This window comes from Furipterus horrens, unplaced genomic scaffold, assembly GCF_987537825.1.
Source record: "Furipterus horrens unplaced genomic scaffold, mFurHor1.1.pri manual_scaffold_3, whole genome shotgun sequence".
Taxonomy (NCBI): domain Eukaryota; kingdom Metazoa; phylum Chordata; class Mammalia; order Chiroptera; family Furipteridae; genus Furipterus; species Furipterus horrens.
This window is the reverse complement of record NW_028327173.1, coordinates 34,401,281-34,419,730: the sequence shown is the minus strand read 5'-3', so window position 1 is coordinate 34,419,730 and position 18,450 is coordinate 34,401,281. Positions and strand designations below refer to the sequence as shown.

The window sequence follows — 18,450 nt, the reverse complement described above, 5'->3', positions numbered from 1 at the left end:
ATTTCTCAATGGGCCCTAAGTTCCTTAGGGCAGGGATAAGGGTCTTTTTAATCTTGGTATAACCAAAGTCTGGCACATAGTAGGCTTTCAATAAATTTATGTTGAATGGATGATTGAATGAATTCAATAGTCAAATGAATAGTATCAAAAATAGTTACCATTTTTTTCAGTGATGACTATGCGCCAGTCACTGTACTGAGTGCTTTTTTTCTCCTCCCCAGCTTTTTTGAGGTATAATTGACAAATAAGATTGTGAGATATTTCAAGTATACATCATGATGACTTGACATACATATACATTGTGAAAGGATTCCTCACATCTAGTTAATTAGTACATATTTATCTTTTTTAAAAATTATACCTGAGTGCTTTATTTCTGTCACCTCATCTACTCCCTAAAACAATCCTACAAGGTGAACATTATCACTGCCATTTATGGTCAAAGAGACTGATGTCCAGTGGTCTCAGATCCCAAGACCTGCCTGGTTCCAAAGCCTAGACAGGCTTTAATAGTTTTTTTCTGATTTCAGAGAAGATATCAACCAAACTCTTCAAGTAGATATAAAACAACACCTCTGTTACTAGGGTAGGGCACATGGAAATTCACAAAGTATGCACAATGATCTCCAGTAGTCCTCAAAGCAAAGAGGACCAGCGACAAAGTTACACTATTTCACAAAGAAAACTAACCAAACAATTCTCAATGGAGTTTTTAAAAACTTTTTAAGTTTGTCCTATAAAATAAGTTGCTGCAAATGACAGTTCTTAATATTTCAATAACAAAACTCAATAGATGAAAAAATGGAACTAATTTGAACCCTCTTTTTCTTCTGTCTGTTAAAGGAAGAAAGGTAATTCCTAAGATTAGAAGTTAGTATCAAGTATTACTTAGAAGATCAAAATAGAATATATTCTAGGTAATGTACTTGACAACTGTCTCACCTTCAGCATTTATAACACAAAAAGAAGTATTCAGATTGATGACCTTAGGGCAATGAAACATTCTTGATTGAAACAACATGAAATTACATTATGTTCAGAATATTTTATGACAAGAAAGAATAATCACACATTTAAAAATATCATTGACAAGGGTTGAAACAAAAAGAGGAGGAATTTGGCAAACTCCAAGCTAGCCAGAGAAATGAACCAGAACTCTTAATTCTTGGTTGGCTTACTCTCACATGAAACCAAGGTCTGGAGGTCAAATAGCTAAGACTTTCCACCCAGAATGGGTGTTAACCAACAGGTGATTCTAGAAATGCAGCTGATGTTAGATGAGGGCTTAGCAACAAAGGAAAAGAGGTAGGAAAAGTTATCAGGTTAATACTAATTACATACACTGTAATTAGCCTTTGGGGAAAATGAGACTGTCTGTGGGTGAAAGGAACTGTTGTATTTAGGCACCAAGACAATGGCTTCCAAATCTCACATCAGACACTATTCTTATAAAAGGCACATGGAGGCACCTGATACCATGTTGGGATTTAGATTACATGAGATAAGTTATGCGAGAGGGCTTGGCACAAGGTAAATGCTTCACAAATATTAACTGAATATAAATGTATTAAAACTGCCTTTATTTGAAGTAAAAGAAAATTCATGGCTCTCAATGAAGGAGATGAGATAAATAACTTCTTTGTGCAGAGATAAGTCAGGATATCAAATATGAGATGGAGAAGGACTTTGTCTGAAAACCTTTGCAGTGTGTTATTTCTGAGGTTCTCTGGCCTTGGAATTCCTACTAATAGCTGTGTGAAACACAGAGATGAATACCCCTGTCCCTATCGTCAAGAGGTTCATTGATAGTAAAGTACCAGATATGAAGCTCACAACCATCGTCTGACAGCTCAGTTCAGTTCCAACAAATGTTAAAATGGAGAGAAATTTCCCAGATCCAGAAAAATGAAAAGAAACAAGAAATGAAAGTATGTCTTCCTTTTTCATACCATTCAGCTTGTGGGTAAGAAATAAGACACAATAAAGAAATAAAAATCTGAGCACGAAAGGGAATGGCTACACCAAACAAGAGTGCCCAGCCTCGCTACACTGATTCAAGTGCATGGGAGAGGTGACGGTGAAGGAGTGCCTAGGAATGTGTGTGAGAACCACACACTGTAAACACTTTCTAGCAGCTTAGCCCTTTGGGGCGATGGAAAGTGAAATGTCACCTTGACAATCAGGAAACCGAATGAACCCATAATTTAAATCATGCCCAGGACACGCTCAGTACTCAATAATTTTCAACAACAATGCCTAGCACGTGCAGGGCTGTGCTGGTGGTAGAGCTGGCTCCACATGGCACTCTTCCTGTCCTTCTTGAGAGTCAACAGGACCTTCCAAAGCCTCCGCTTGCCGACCCATGCTCAGTGGAGGACGCTACCTCTTTCTTAAAAAAGGAGATGAGGTCATCAGGTAGGAACTGTCCCAAATTGCCTCCTTCCCTTCTACCCACAAACACACCCCTAGTGCAGACAGAAGTATAGTCCACAAAATGCCGAAGGAAAAAAAAGCTTCCTTGGGCAATGGATGCTATGTATTATACCATTCCTTTTAAGATTTATAATGCACATTAACATAGACTCAGAGAAGTAGTGATAAAAAGAAATCCCCTTTTAAGTTGGTTCACTTCAGTCTCCCAAACTCACTTGGTCACAGAATCCCTTTTAAAAAACATACTACCTATTATACATCTTTAGGACTTTTAGATGGGATTCCCAAATGCACATCACTCTGACACAGGACTGAATACTGTCTCAAGATTAATCACTCTAAGGTGGGGGAGGGGTCTGGGCCCCAACTCTGAACTAAGGTTCCTGGGATACCAGAGGGGCCCGCAAAGAACAAAGAGACCAAGCCAGAAAATTCTCATAAGGTCTCTTTTCACTGTGACACTCTATGGTTCTGTTTCTTAGATGTCACATAGACTTGCTTCTGTCGTACTGTAGTCATAGAACAAGCATATACAATGGAAGAGAGTGTCAGACAACTGAGGACACATTTTCATGTCAGTGTAAGTTGTACAAGTTCGGTTCTAGCTCACTTGTATCAGTAATCAGCAAGCAGTGAGCTCAAGGACTTTCACCAGAAGAATCAAAGACCCAAGGATAAAACAAAACATAATTGTGTGGACACTGTATGGACACCCAAGTAAGGGCACACATAGATGGGTACACACATACAGGCAAACATGTGCACGTTAGTGATAGACAACTACTTAAGCGTATGACAACGGGAGGCAGTGTAGTGTTGCAGATTAAAATAGAGGCCTTCGAATCAAACAAACATGGATTCGATGTTGCTCTGCTACTTAGAAGCTGTCTGACCTTGGACAAGTTACTTATCCTTTCTGAGCCCATTTCCTCATCTGTAAAATAAGGCTAATAATACCTACACCTCACAGAAATGCTGTAAAATTTATATTACTATATGTCAGGCGCTGTTACGAGTGTTTTGCATATATATATATATATATATATATATATAAAAGATTTAAGTAATTAATTAATTTTTAGAGAGAGGGGAAGAGAGGGAGAAAGAGAGGGAGAGAAACATTGGTGTGTGAGAGGAACATTGATCGATTGCCTCTTGCACGCTCCAAACTGGGGAACCTGGCCCACAACCCAGGCATGTGCCCTGACGGGGAATCAAACTGATGCCTCTTTCGTTTGCGGGATGATGTCCATCCCTCTGAGCCACACCAGTCAGGGCTGTTCTACATATATTAATGCTAACAATAATCCTATCAATATCCTTATTTTACAAATGAGAAAACTGAGGGACAGGGAGGGTTAGAATTTGCCTGTCATACTGCCAGTAAGTGCAGAAACTGGGACACAAATGCAGGCAGTCCAGCTCCCATCACTAGGCTACCCTGGACTGTAATAGGTCCATCACATTCCCCTGGATGGCACAGACACACATACATAAATACACAAACACCCCACACCTCCTCTTCCTCTCTGGCTTTTAAATGTGCTGTTTTTATCATTAGTTTATTATACGATTCAGTTCAAGTGGGCAGCATGCAGACACCAGCTTCCCAAACACAAGGATCCTATCTGGCTGCTCGAGGAGCAGAAGAACAAATACAATCCTGAGAAATGTAGTTCATGCTGAACGATGACTCACAACCGCTATTTTCACAAACAGCCTGCTAATTAAACTTTCTTATGAACTCTGCTAACTAATTTTCCCAATGCATGGAGGAAAAATCATTCATTACAGACCGGAATCCAAAATCTAATATTAACGGCCCGAGTAGGATCTGTGGCATTGTAATTTGATCAGCTTGAGCATTAATAACAGTTAGACACTGATGTCTGAGGAAGTTAATCAGCTTTGGTTGAGATGCATGTAGATAACTGAACAAAACATCTGGAAGGCAGACTAGAAAGCAAAGCTAGCTTATCATGGGGAGTTAGTGTTTGATGTGCCCTTATAAACCCCTGACCATTGTAATATCCCGAATAGGTACAGCACTTAACGACTTACCAAACACATTAGCAACTCATCTGATGTCACAGCACATAGTAAGGAGGAAAGAGCCTGTGTTATTTCCCCCATTTTATGCCCAACAGCCTGAGGCACAGAATTGTTTAATCCACTTAGAGCCCCACAGCTACAGCTAGAATGATAAATTGGTGGCTCTTTCCATTTTATCATGTTGCCACTCATAAAAGTGGCCTGATTTTAAAAACAATCGCAGAAATCATACTGATATTTTCAAATACTGAACCGAAGGCTTTCATTTACAATCTCCCAGACCACTGAAACTGCTGTTCTTGATTACTGTAGCTATTTCTGAGGCTCACTGGAATACATCCTACACAGGCACGCTCACGACTCAGGATGAAATAGCAAGAATGCGGGGAACCCTCTAGGAAGGTCTCTTGTTCCAACAGGCAGCAGCATGTGGTCAGGAAGACTGGGGCACACACACGGCTGGCCACTTTAAATTCGGGTCAGTCACTTTAAACTCCAGGAGCCTCAGTTTCTTTATCTGAAGAATGGGGCCACTGTTACCTCTAGGTGTGTGTGGTCAGGACTAAATGATAACAAATGTAAAGAAATGGCATCTAGCAGTGCTTAATAAATGTGAGTTCCCATTCCACTTCCCTGCTTTTTCCTATGCTGTCTCCTACTTCGTATTTGGAATCACATAACTGAGGACTGAGCCAGGAATGACGTTCCCTTTCCCTTTCCTCTCTTTATCCATCTGTTGCCCGGGGGTAGAGGACCCTGGGTAAGAAGAGGGAAGGAGTTATGAGACAGAAGGGGACCCTCCTCCCTCTTACAGGTTGCTTTAATTGACAAGTGCCTTCCCATGTGTCACCTAGTTTGAATTCACAAGTACCATCCAAAGAAGGTAGGGTCAGGATTTATCTTCATACTTTATATTGAGAAAATGGAGGGCAAGGGTTAAGGTGACCTATGCAAGGCCACACACACACCTACTAAGTGTGCCTCTGTATGAGGGCTGGGGGATGGTGCAGGACTTCTTTAAAGTCTGTCTCACTTCTGGTCGGTTCACTGCTCTGTGCCTAGTATTTCTGATGAGGACATGTGTGGGCTGTGCCTGTTTCGGAGATTGTGAGGCTCTGAGGTAGTGCTCTATTTCTTTTATACTTAGAGGGTGGTCTGTCTCATTGGGCAACCTCCACTGACCGGGGGTAGTTATAATGGGAAGAGAAAAAGTGGCTGAGGGCTACTTCCAGTTGGCAGGGTCAGGACCAGGAAGTGAGGGAACATTCGATTTTCCTGTTTGTTGTCCAGCTCAGGCTCCTGGGCAGTGGGGAACCTGCCAGAACTCACTGCAGAAACACTCACCAGGAAGATGGAGGCAGGGAACTGAGTTTCCTGTGTGACCAACCTTGGGGTTGCATGAGAGGGGGAAGACTGAAAAGATTCAGAGCCGGGAAGGCCTCAGCACGGGGCAGCAAGCAAGGAAGCCCCTTCTAAACGCCTCCTTTGGCACACTGTTTACACCGCGTGTTAATGAAATAGGCACTCCACTCAGGCAGTTTCTCTGGGTCACCGCTGCTCTGGCCATGACAAACAAGTCCACCAATCCAACATGGGTTCAAGCAAGAAAAATGAAAAGAGAAAAACACTACGTAGGTGATTTCTGGCTTCATATCCCATCTCCTGCTACAGCTGGCAACTGACTCCACAGTTATGAGTGTGGGGGTGGGGCTGGGATCCTAGTTACCACCTAAGGATCAAGGTTTTCACCAGATCTGTTTCCTCGACAGAAAGACAACTCAGGCTAGGTGGTCTGTTACTTCTCAGAGAAGTCACCTAGCCACACTTAATTTACATATTTTTCTTCTCATCTCCTATTTCTTAGCTCTACCTTGCTTTGTAAAAAAAACAAAAAACAAAACTATGGGTATTTTAGTTTTAGCTCTTTTTCGTATTATCTTATATACCAATTCAATTCCTTTCAGATCACATGATATATAAACAAATAAGAAGGCAGAAAGAGAGGGCAGGGCAGAAAAGAAGCAAAGAAAAGAAAAAAGAGAGGAAGAAGGAACAAGGAAAATAAGAAGCCAAGTGCTCGTGACTCAGGTCTTCGCGCTGTATGAGCCTCATCTTTAAAGTCAGTAGAGACATTGCCTACATCGGCTACTTCAACAGGGTCAGAGGAAGTACTAAAGATAAAAGCTTTGAAAACAAATCTGATGGAAGAATACTGGGGATTATTAAGTATATATTTTATGCTCATTCCACCAATAAAATGATTTAATTTGATTCAAGATGTTTGTGATGAGAAATTTCATTAGCGGCCATAGGAATTAGAGCAATTAGCCTAACTAGCTGTGTCCACAATGTTGATGGGGCCTCGCATCTCACCAGACATCCCACTACAGAACAAGGACCAAGCAGAAAACTAAACTTACAAGTCAGCGAGAAATGGAAGGGTAGAAAGAAAGTCACTGAGAAAACATGTACCTGACCTCAGTAGATGAACAGTGATCCTCAAATCACAGATGCCATGGGAAGCCTAAAAACTGTCCTCCTCCTTCTGTGTTAGTTCAGGTTATTTATTAGCAGAGTTACTCATTCTGTGTTGGTTGGGTTATCTGGAATCCAAATGGCTTGCATTCAATACTCAGTGCCCCCTGCTTATTAGCTGTGGCCTTAGATAAATATTTAATCTCTCTGAGTTTCAGCGATTTCGACACAAAGAGGACATTCATACTTACCCACAGAGTAGTCCTGACTGTTCTATTCACTATCCCTTGAAGATGTCTCTGAAGCTTGGCTCAGCTACTTCCTCTACGTGGACCTGTCTCCTGCAATCTACTTTCTTCCAAGTTCAAGGCTCACTCCTATTTGACACTTGTTCTGAGAACCCTGGCCCACTGTCATCTTTTTCCCCTTTGAACACCTATAGCTGATGTCTTCTTCATTTAGCAGAGGCAGAGTGCTAAGGTAACTGGAAGACCACAGCCTTTGCAGTCAGACCGATTCTAACTGATTCTAAGCCTTGGCTTCCTTACCTGTAAAATGGGGATGATACCACTGATCATGCATAACTAATGTAAAGCTTCAATGAGATAACCTATATGACACGCCTAACACTATAGCTGACACACAGTAGGCATTCCGTCGAACCTCCAACTTCACTGTATTATTAGAGCACTTTTGTGCTATCTATCCAACAAAATTAACAGCCAAGGTCAAGAAGGGTGAGTTTGGGTCATGATGGAAAACAAAGCAAAACAAAACAACCCAGGAAACAGCAAAGGTGGATGTGTAAGTGATATGCATTCTAAGCAGGCTCCCTGCCCCTTCCAGACCTGGAGGCCGCTGTACGGACCCAGAATTTGTCCTGGTCTCCCCAACTCATTGATTTTTCTAGCAGCAACATGTGGGCACAAACTATATCTTATCCACTTTGGCTTCCTCACAGGCTCTAATATAGAATTTCAGAGAAGAGAAGGAAAGGGAATAACTTTTATTTGGTTTGAGAAGGGCAGACACAAAATAAATACTGTTGGCTGATTGAAAACATTCCATAAATGTAAAAAATTTACACAAATATATGGTCTCCATCTGAATTTTATCTTCTCTCCAAACTAGAAATACCTTCTTCCATCAAAATTTAATTTGGGGACTGCAGGAAAAAAAACAAAAAGGCAACTTAAAGATCTTTCATTATTATAAGGAATAAAGACATACAGAGTTCATCAGTTAAGAGCAGTAAGAGAGATGTGGAATGAGGGTGGAAAAAGAAATCACCACTACCACATCTCACAGAAGGCAAGAAAAAAATGAATTTCCCATTAACACATTTCAGAAAGCACTTTCCTCCTACCCTGAAGCTGATGAATTACATTTTTAGATAATGTGTGGAAATTTCAGTTTGACATTACCTCCCTGCTTAGTTCCTAGTCTCAATCAACCAGGTCATTCTACAGAGAAGGAGGGAGTGAGCAAGTGACTTGTGGGGGTGTGTGTATGTGTTGGGGGAAGGAAGGGAGGCTCGGTGAACAGGGAATTGGTCTTACGAACCAAACACTCAGCTAAAGAACAGAAATAGAAAATCCTTAAAATACCCAGGCCTGATTCACATCCTAGGTAAAAATCCTTTGAGACATCTCTCTTGGGATGTGAGAATACTTTCCTCAGGTTATCTGAGTTTGGAAGCAGGGCAGAATGGTCTGTTTTGGAAGGGAAGATGAAGGGAAATACAGCCAGGCAGCCAAAAAAACAAAAAACAAAAAAACCAAAAAAAAAACCTGGACTGTAATCCTGACTATTGCCATCCTGGAGGAAAATTGTGTCAACAGAAGCAGAACGCATTTGTACGAACTCTAAACCTCACAGTTTCACTCATTTGCTAACCTGTCCTAATTAGAAAGGATGGGAGGTCTATGATTGCCCTTGATGGGTACGTAAGAGGCACAATGATCACGGTTTGCTGTTTACACTTAATGTTCTGACATTCTCCAAATTCCTCTTAATAAGCCAGACCTCAATTGTCCCATTTTGTAACCCCATTAGGCTGCCAAATCATCTCTATTCCTCAAAAATTTCCATTCATCCTCAATAATACATCTCCCCAAGTCAACAAATCAAAATATTTTATTCTTCTTCGTGAAGTACACATAAGATGACTGCAGAGAGGTGATAAATAAAATGACAGATGCAAATCTACATGATTTGCCTCTGAATTCAGGAGACACATTGCACTGTACCAAGCACATTTGTAAAATCAGCAGCAAAATGTACTGATAAATGCAGCTATTTCCTCTATCCTTCCTATCACTAACAAACATCCCTCTAATATGCATACAGAAAAGTTCATTTAGCTAATCAATATCTTGGGATTTTCTTGGATATGCATAATTGAGGCTGGGTTTTAACTGTGCTTAAAGTTAAGGCAGCATTCATTTCAATTTGGTGCTTGAAAATAAACAAGGTGAACATAGTGAAGGGTATCTTGTGAAGAGAGAAAATCTGAAGTTAAGAACCACTCCAAATCTATTCTTCCTTGTTCGTAAGCAGTGACCTGTTTAAATAAAAATAAAAATAAACCACTAGCATTTATTATTTTTTAAGTGCAAAATGTGCACTTTTCCAAAATAAAAAGATTTTGAAAATTATGTTTTTTTTGGACTAAAATTTTTCATTCCCTACATAATATAGGCTGAGTTGGTCTGTAAAGGGGAGATGTAAGTTTAGTATGTTTAGAACAACTGCCAACGTTAAACTATAAAGTGGACAACTCACAGTCAGCTTCCCTATTTCGAAGTTATCTTGTGCAAATTACTCAATTGTTTCTAAGTCTAAGTTTCTTCATCTGCCTTGAGGATTACATGAACCTCAATCTACTGATCTCAGCACAATGCTTAGCACATAGTAAGTGCTTAATAAACAGTGGCTATTATTATGAACTTGAAGAAATCTCCAATTACTTCTCATTTATTTTTTATCTTTATAAAGTTATCTTGTAACTGAATTATAGTGGACATCCAATATTATATTAGTTTCAGGTATATAAACATAGCGACTCGATATTTTATACATTATGAAATGATCACCATAGTAAGTCTAGTCACCACCTTCATCATACAAAATTATTAAAATATTATTGACTATATTCTCTATGCTGTACATTATATCCTTATGACATATATTTTATTATTGGAAGTTTGTACTTTCACTTGTCCCCCCCTTTCTCACATGCATATCCTCCCCTCTGGCAACCACCAGTTTGTTCTTTGTATCTATGAGTCTCTTTCTGTTTTATTTGTTTATTTGTTTTGTTTTTATAGATTCCACATGTATATGAAATCTTGCAGTATTTGTCTTTCTCTGTCAGACTCATTTCACTTAGCATTATACCCTCTAGGTCCATCCATGTTGTCACAAATGGTAAGATTTCATTCTTTTTATGGCTGCGTAATATTCCATTGTATGTGTGTGTGTATATTACATCTTTTTTATCTATCAGTCTATCAATGGACACTTAGGTTGTTCCCATTTCTTGGCTATCATAATAATACTGTAATTAACACAGGGGTGCACATATCTTTTTGAATTAGTGCTTTTATTTTCTTTGAATATATATCCATAAGTGGAAGGGTCACAAGACAGTTCCATTTTTAATTTTTTAAGGACTCTCCACAATGTTTTCCATAGTGGCTGCACAAATTTGCATTCCCACCAAAAGTGCACAGGGGTTGCCTTTTCTCCACATCCTGACCAACACTTGTTATTTGTTGTCTTTTTGATAATAGCCATTCTTACAGGTCTGAGGTGGTATCTCACTGTGCTTTTGATTTGCATTTCTCTGGTGATCAGTGATGATGAACATCTTTTCATGTGTCTGTTTGCCAGCTGTGTGTCTTCTTTGGAAAATTGTCTATTGAGGGTCTTCTGCTCATTTTTTTGATTGTTTAAAAAATATTGACTTGTATAAGCTCTTTATGTATTTGAGATACCAACTCCTTATAGGATATATTGTTTGCCTCAGTTTACTCACTTAAAGGAGCTACTCTTTAAAGCACTTAGTACAGTGCACAGAACACACATAAGGCACACAGAAACATACAAAAGCTGCTGCTATCATTTCATTAGTCTTTGCTGTGCACTGTAATAATTATGCCAATAAACTCACTTAGGGCTGAATGCACATTTCAGGAGAGAATTCAAAGTACTTAAATGTTTCAGGATTTTTCAGAGCCTTTTATCATTTATAAAGTTATCTCAGAAGTAAAACTCAATCAAATCCCCATGGTGTCCCTATAAGTCCAGTTCCTTAGAAGTGTATGAGGTAATAAGCAATCCACAGTCTTCCCTCTTCTCTCCCGAGAGACTGTGTTCCATTTGATGCCTCTGGGCCTCAGAGCTGCAACACACTGCTACCCCTCCCCCACTGCTGTAGTCCATAACCCACACCTCCTCTACAGAGAGGGACACACAGAATATCAGCACTTTCACAAATCCCAAAAGGAACGGAAGTTACCCGATGTCACTGAATCAAACCTGAGTTGGTTCCTTTAATCAGAGATGTGATTCCAGATACAAAGGTGGTGACAAAGTATTCACCCTGCTGTCCACAGTAGGGAAGGTTTTTTTTTTTTTGCCTTATTCTGCTTTTTCCACTGAATGATAACATTAGTTAAGCCAAAGATGTGTTATAAAGGAAGAAGTGGAGAGGTGGATTAGAAGTGGATTTAGGAAATGTTATATTTGTCAGTTGGGCTGCAACTTCTAACCAACTTAACTTTCTGGTACGCTTAACTTCGTGTGGCAAGTCTGCTTCATATTAGCCTGCTGTGTCCAGAGAGGCACGTCCCAGCTCTACTTCCTTTGTCCAAATCACGGGAGAATAAGAAAGGCTTCTGTTCTTAGACGGGAATGTTATTTTAGCTCTTTGCTTTGCTTTTATTCCCTGTACCCAAATACGAAACTCCTCTTTCAAACCTTTCCCAATAGCTCCAGCAAACACTGATTTCACCCCTTCTCAACCATCCACAGCGCCGGTAGTCTGTTTCACAAACCAGTCACTCCATGTATTCATTTTTATAATCAATAGTGTTCAGTTTCAACCACCCTCTCCTCAAAACCCCCTTCAAAGCTCTCACTTGCCTGAAATGGATAGAAAAGTACTCCTAAGAAGTACACTTCATGGGTACACGAAGACTGACATTAAGTAAAAACAGTTCTTTTTTATCATTGTGATGCAAATAATCACACACTCTAGATGGGCAGATAAAAACTGTTTGTTGTTATATACTAATTTATTTCTGGGAATTTTTCTGTTAGTTTTCTACCTTTCTCCATTTTAGAGTGGGGTGATAACAAGATAGACGATTATCAAAATGCAATTTAGCATTCCAGCTTTGCTGGCTTTAAGACATACCCGGAGCCACCTGACTTATCCTGCCTAAGCTGTCTGTTTCCTCCCCTAAAATGCTGATCACCTAGGAACCTGGATTCAGTAATGCAGCCCAAAGCTTGAAAAAAACAAAAGACAACCAAATAAAAAATAAGAAATGAATTCAATTATCCGCAGTCCAAGGGAACAGTATAGTTTCTGCCGAGGGTCTGGTATTCTTTGCTGGAGTTTATAGGTTAGGCAGATCCTTGCTGGCCACGGTCCACTTCTCTTTCTCTCCAGCAGCAGAGGCTGCTGGTGGATGAAGGGGAAAAGTAAAGGACACGCCTTCCAGGGCCACCACATGTCCACAGCTGCACACAAAAGCAACTTGGGACACATATTTTCTCTCCTTGATATCTAGATTATCTTGATAAGTGTCCTTTCACAATTGGAAAATGAAAATCTAGTATCTCTGAGTAGATAAGTGACAGGGATGTCCACAAGCACTGTAAAAGAATCTTAAACCTGGCACTTTAAGTAAATTTGGCTTTACTCTGAAGGCTGACTTGTATCCCCAGAGGAAGGTAAATACTGTTATCTTTGCCTCCTGTTATACACAAGTCTTCTTTAAAGCCACAGGGCATACCAGGTGGACTCTCCAGAGGGTGGCCAGCAGCCACTACTCGGAGGAACACAATAATATTTCATTGGCTTATGGAAGAGGGTTAGGCCAGGATCATCATTTAACACAGGGAAAGGCACCCTGCACGTGCGTCCAGATAAGACCATGCTATTGGAAACTGGGGTGGCTCCCAGCTCCACCATCTGATAATAACAGCGATGCCTGGTTAAGCTACTTAACCTCACTAAGCGTCAGTGTCCTCATCTAAGGAAATGGAGGCTGTCCTCAGTGTTCAATGAAATAAGGCGTGTCCAGTGCTTAGCAAGTACCTGGCATAGAGCAAGTACGTGATGAATGATAGCAATTATGTTTTTAGTACCACAACACTCAAGTCCGTGCCCAGATTTCCCCTCTGTGTCCTCAAATGCAGAATACATTCACAGCCCACAGACAGAAGTGAATCCAGACTACTGGCAATGCCGTCAACAAACTCTCTCTCTCTCTTTCTTAGTATCTCTCTATCTATCTCTCTATCTTATAACCTTCCAAGGGAATCTATTACATTCTCTTAGTGGTTTGGGTTGGAAAATCTTAATCTTGAATTCTTATCTCCTTGCCACTTCCCATCCCCCAATCCTCCCACTGGATATTCAGAACTCCTTATAAATCTCATAGGATAGAGATGCATTGAGATCTGTAGGAGGTGTTGAAGGAAAAGGGGGGACTGGGATGCTAAAAATCAGGGCAACAAAAATACCTATGATGTCATTTACTCTGACTTCTGAACCACCAGCAGCAGCCTTTCAACTTGCCTGGTGTGATACCTCACCTCTCCCAGCCTGTGTTGTCACTCCCCCCCAAATGTAGGTAGGCCTCAGATAGTCTTCCATTAGAGGGATTCCCACTCCTTCCCCACCTCCCCGCAGTCCTCTCTCTCCTCTGTCTCTGACTGTTAGTGTAGCCAATTAAACCTGAACAACGGGTAGATGGAGGAAATATGCTGCATCTATGGGATGGTACAGCAGGGACCAATTTCACTGTTAATTTAAAATGCTAGAATTAATTAGGTAGTGTAAATGAAGAATTTAATAAGCACTCTTTACAACCACAAGTTCTACTTTTATTAAACACTGCTACCAAATGAGGGCAACTATCTCCAGTCTCTCTCTATTTCCTTGCCTCATTCCCATAAGTTCTCTGCAAATCAAATTCTTTTTTGTTTCTTTTTCTTTGCCTGAATTTAAAAACTGCACAGTTATAACTTTATGCCTGAATTATACTTCTGCTTTCAACCCATAAGCTTCCTCTTTAAGCTCAGATGCTATTGTACGTCTCTGCTGTGCCGGAGAGTGTGCTGAACAAGCCAGTTGACAATTTCGGTTTTGTAAACCAAATTAAAGGCTGTCTTAGAAGCTGTCACTACTATTCAGATCCACTCGGTGAATTACCAAATTAGCATTCTTTCAGTAAAGGAATCTGCTTGTTTAAACATGTGTCTTTAGAAAACAAGGAACAACACCATGAATCAGTACTTCTCAAAAATCTCACTATGGTTCTAAGGGATCTCTTTTGAAAAGGTGATTAATAATATTCACTAATACAGCTGGCGGAGTTTCTATTTAGAAGGTAAGGCTACACCAAAAATATATTTTCTATACAGGAGTGGGAGGAAGAATCATCTGGTTAACTGGCTTTAATTTGGTTTGAATTATCATCCTATTATATAAAGATTATTCCAGAATCTAAACATTGGCTTTCTGAGAGCACAGGCAATTCTGTTAAAGAACGGATGATCCAGTGCTCTGGGATAAGATCATCAAAGCCCTGGCCCCATTCAGAGACCTTGATAAAATTTCTCTGCTCTAGTCACTCTCCTTGAAACATACTAACTGTATCTATAATAAGAACATCTACCCTTCCTAAGAGACTGCTATGCAATAGACATTGTGCTAGGCAGTATACAGCCAGCCTCTCATTTAATCCTCACAATAAGCCCTTTGAGATAACTATTATTTTCTAATTTTACAGATGAGAAAATTATGTTTGGAGGGTTATGTGACATATTTTCAACAGTTATTTTAGTTTAATGGTTTTTCAAAGTACTAAATTTATATGGGGGATAGATTTACAAGTGAATTAGAATAACTGAAAAAATACATATATGTATGTATCTATATGCGCATGTATACATTGGATTTTCTGATTTAAAATCAAGGTGATGTATTTTCCTATTTTAATTATAGACCTTCCTGTTTATTATATAGGTTAGTTGCTTACCATGTACACTGTCCAGAGAAAGGGAAATAAAAGTCAGCACTCAAAAATCGCAGATATTTAGAGGGGCATGTACATGAGTTTAGGAGTGGAGCACCAGAGAGCAGCTGCTTCACTGCTGTTGTGACGTAGCCCAATATTTTTCTAAGAAAATGTTCTCACTTCCAAAAAAATTGCAGGGACCCCCCCGCCCCCAAGAATTACAATGTCATTAGGTCCTCAGTGAATGCTTAGGAATAGGAAAAAATCAGAACCAACAAATCTCAAATATTGAAGTTGTATAGGATATTGTTTCACTTTCAAGTAAAAAAATCTCTGACTTCTTAAAGAGTATCTTCAAAACAAATAAAATAAAATACCTCAAATGCAGAACGTAGGAGGGAGCATCTCCCTCCTACTGCAGAGTAGTTTCATTACAGAATAATCTACTATCTTGGGGCATATTTCTCCCCAGGGACCATGGGCTGTTGTGACCTCCTTCCACAAGCCCACCCCTTTAAAACACTGCCTCACACACAAAAGAACACCGGACACACACAGACCAAATGTTTGAGAGGAAAGGAAGAAGCAGATAAAAACTAGCATGGAGTATAGGGAGGGCAGAGGGCAGAACTGAGAACTAAAGAACAAAGGGAAGGGGTGACTGATTAAGAATAAAAGGGATAAAATGAAAGAATTTTTTCCACAGAAAGCAAAGCTGAGGAAACCCCAAATTCTTCATTTTCTTCCCAGTCCCACCAGTCCTCAGTATGGTTTTTTGTAGTGCACACACATGAGTTGCTGACTGTGTGTGCCCACGCCATCCGTGAATGCAGGGTCCACATGGCAGACACTCAGATGCATCACCACGCATGTGCATTTCTGCTGAGGTCTGCACATCTAACGGAACAACACAGCTGTAAATTCCAAGCCTAGACTATGGAAGAAGAACATACCTGTAATTTTGTCTCTCACGAGTTTGCAGGATTCGATTTCACCAATGCTCCCAAAGAGACTCCTGAATTCCTCCTGGGTCATATTCTGGGGTAAATAGTTGACTATGAGGTTGGTCTTGCTGTCATCTGTGGCCGCCCCTGTCTGCATAGGAGAAGGACAGTTTCTGTTGTTGCTGGAGGGTCCATTGCTTGTGTTGGATGTCGGGCCATTTGACACCTGAGGCTCCATGGTGCTAATTATCTAAACAAAAATAAAAATTATTAAATAAGCCTTTTGAAATCTCAAAGACATAATTAAAGTCTTTTTCAAGATTGAATTTAATTTAGTTTTTTTGAAAAGAAAGAAAACAAGATAAAGCAAGATGGAGCAAAAGAGACTGGGTTGTGAACATAGCCAATTTAGAAGCATGTTTTAAACCAAAATGTTAAACTCCCCTTGCTATTTTTAGGCCAGCCCATAGATTTTGAACACAGACTAGAATGCAGTGGGAATGCTCCCATTATTTTGTTAATGAAAAGCTAATTCCTGTTTTCATTACACAATCACTCTCAGAAATGTATACTTAAGCCACACCAAATTATAATTAAAATGTAAAGTAATAATCATGATTAAAATTATAGTTCCATTAAAGCTGAAAAAGCTAAATATAGAGGGCTATGCTCACAAGATCAAATACAGTACCTGTTTATTAACTATTTCCTAAAGTAAAATGACATTAAATTAAATAGGGCTGTTCCATACGGAAAGGGTTTAGATTTTCACTGATGCTTAGCACCGACCAAACTTCAGATTTCATAGGCATATGCTGGGGAGCTGCAAAGTCATCAGCTGATATTTCAATCCAGCCACTCTGTTATTATTTCTCCTGGACCTCTATTAAAATTAAAAAAAAAAAAAAAAAACATGAAGGAGGAGCTCTCCCTAGGTTTCCACCTTACTTCCAGCACATCCTGAGCTGTCCTTCCACGCATTACTGAAAAAGGAGTTTCTCTGGATTTCAATAGTTAATTAAACATAGATTCCCACAAATATCTGAACTGTTTCAGGTGGCCTGCGAGGGAATAAAGAGATGAACAAATCTTAGTCTCTTCCCACAAGGAATTTCTTGTCTATACCAGATGCAGACAGGCAAGTGGCTCACAGAAGGACAACAGACAGGTAGCGGAGGAGTAATTAACCCTGCTAATAGCATAGGAGGACTGAGGGAAAAGTATCGAGAAGATGGTGCTAGGATGAGGTTTTTGTGGAAAATGGGTTTAAGCTCATGGAGGTAGGTCATGAAGATGACCCGTATGGTATGACAAACATGGAGAATCACAAAATTTCAGAGCTAGAAGACACTTAAGGGAATAAAATCTAGGTCAAAACACTCAAGTTTTAGATGAATTCCAGCAACTTCTTTGTCATTACAGGGAAGTGGAGCAGAGTCTGGGCCTGCACCCAATTTTCCTGGCCTCAAATGCAGCCCATCAATCCCACTTTTCCATCCTGTCCTACTACTATCTCTTACTCATCCTTCAGAGGGCTCCGTCTCCTCTGAAACTGATCATCAACTCCTTGGAAAAGGGACCATGCTCTGCCACATTAGCTGTGTGGCCTTGGGGAAGAAACTTATACTGTAGGAGACTTACTTTTTCTCATTTGAAAAAATGGGAACAATGCTGCCTGCCTTGCTAGGTGGTAAGAAGGATCTGGTGATGCAATGCATAGAAAATGCCTGAATAGTGGTGGGAACTTAACCACAATCATTGATATTAATCAAAGTCACTCTGCCAACCATCTGATGTGCCTGCTCTCACTGGCTCCTCACAAGAAGGCAATGAGGCATATTCTAATAGTCTCTACATTTTATAGACGAGAAAACCATGGCTTAGCCGAGGTCTGATAACTAGCAGCTTCCATTATTATCACTATTCGGCTGCTCAGAGAATTTTGGGGAATAAGCATTCTAAAACAATACACAAGTGATAGAGTAAATAAATATTGAGGGTACAGCCCAAAGAATGTTTACAAAATGAACACAACGCACACCTTTTGGATCAGTATAGTAACTTCAATCACATCACAAGAACTTTCTTCTTGGCTTCAGGTCAACTATGAGATTCTGGAAGGCTGGTCCACACAGCAAGTAGAAGGCAAAGAACCCCTGGAAAGAATCTGAACTCAAGCACTCAGCACTGATAGAAACTGCATCCAGCAAAACCTATTCAGCCGCTCTGCCTTTGAGGCAAGGGTCCAGGAAAAATGAGGGAGCTCTGTCCAGGGGTGGGGCCATGTT

The 18,450-nt window shown here is 40.1% G+C and overlaps 1 protein-coding gene across 2 annotated transcripts in view; it reads right to left on the bottom strand.

The window, feature by feature from the left end:
• The window catches only part of ELAVL4 (ELAV like RNA binding protein 4), an 87,745-nt gene that overhangs the window by 36,013 nt on the left and 33,282 nt on the right, over positions 1-18,450 (bottom strand). For both annotated transcript variants that reach the window (XM_090269429.1, XM_090269430.1), the window contains exon 2: positions 16,172-16,412. In XM_090269429.1, coding sequence (XP_090125555.1) covers positions 16,172-16,412 — 241 coding nt within the window. The remainder of the gene's footprint in view (positions 1-16,171; positions 16,413-18,450) is intronic.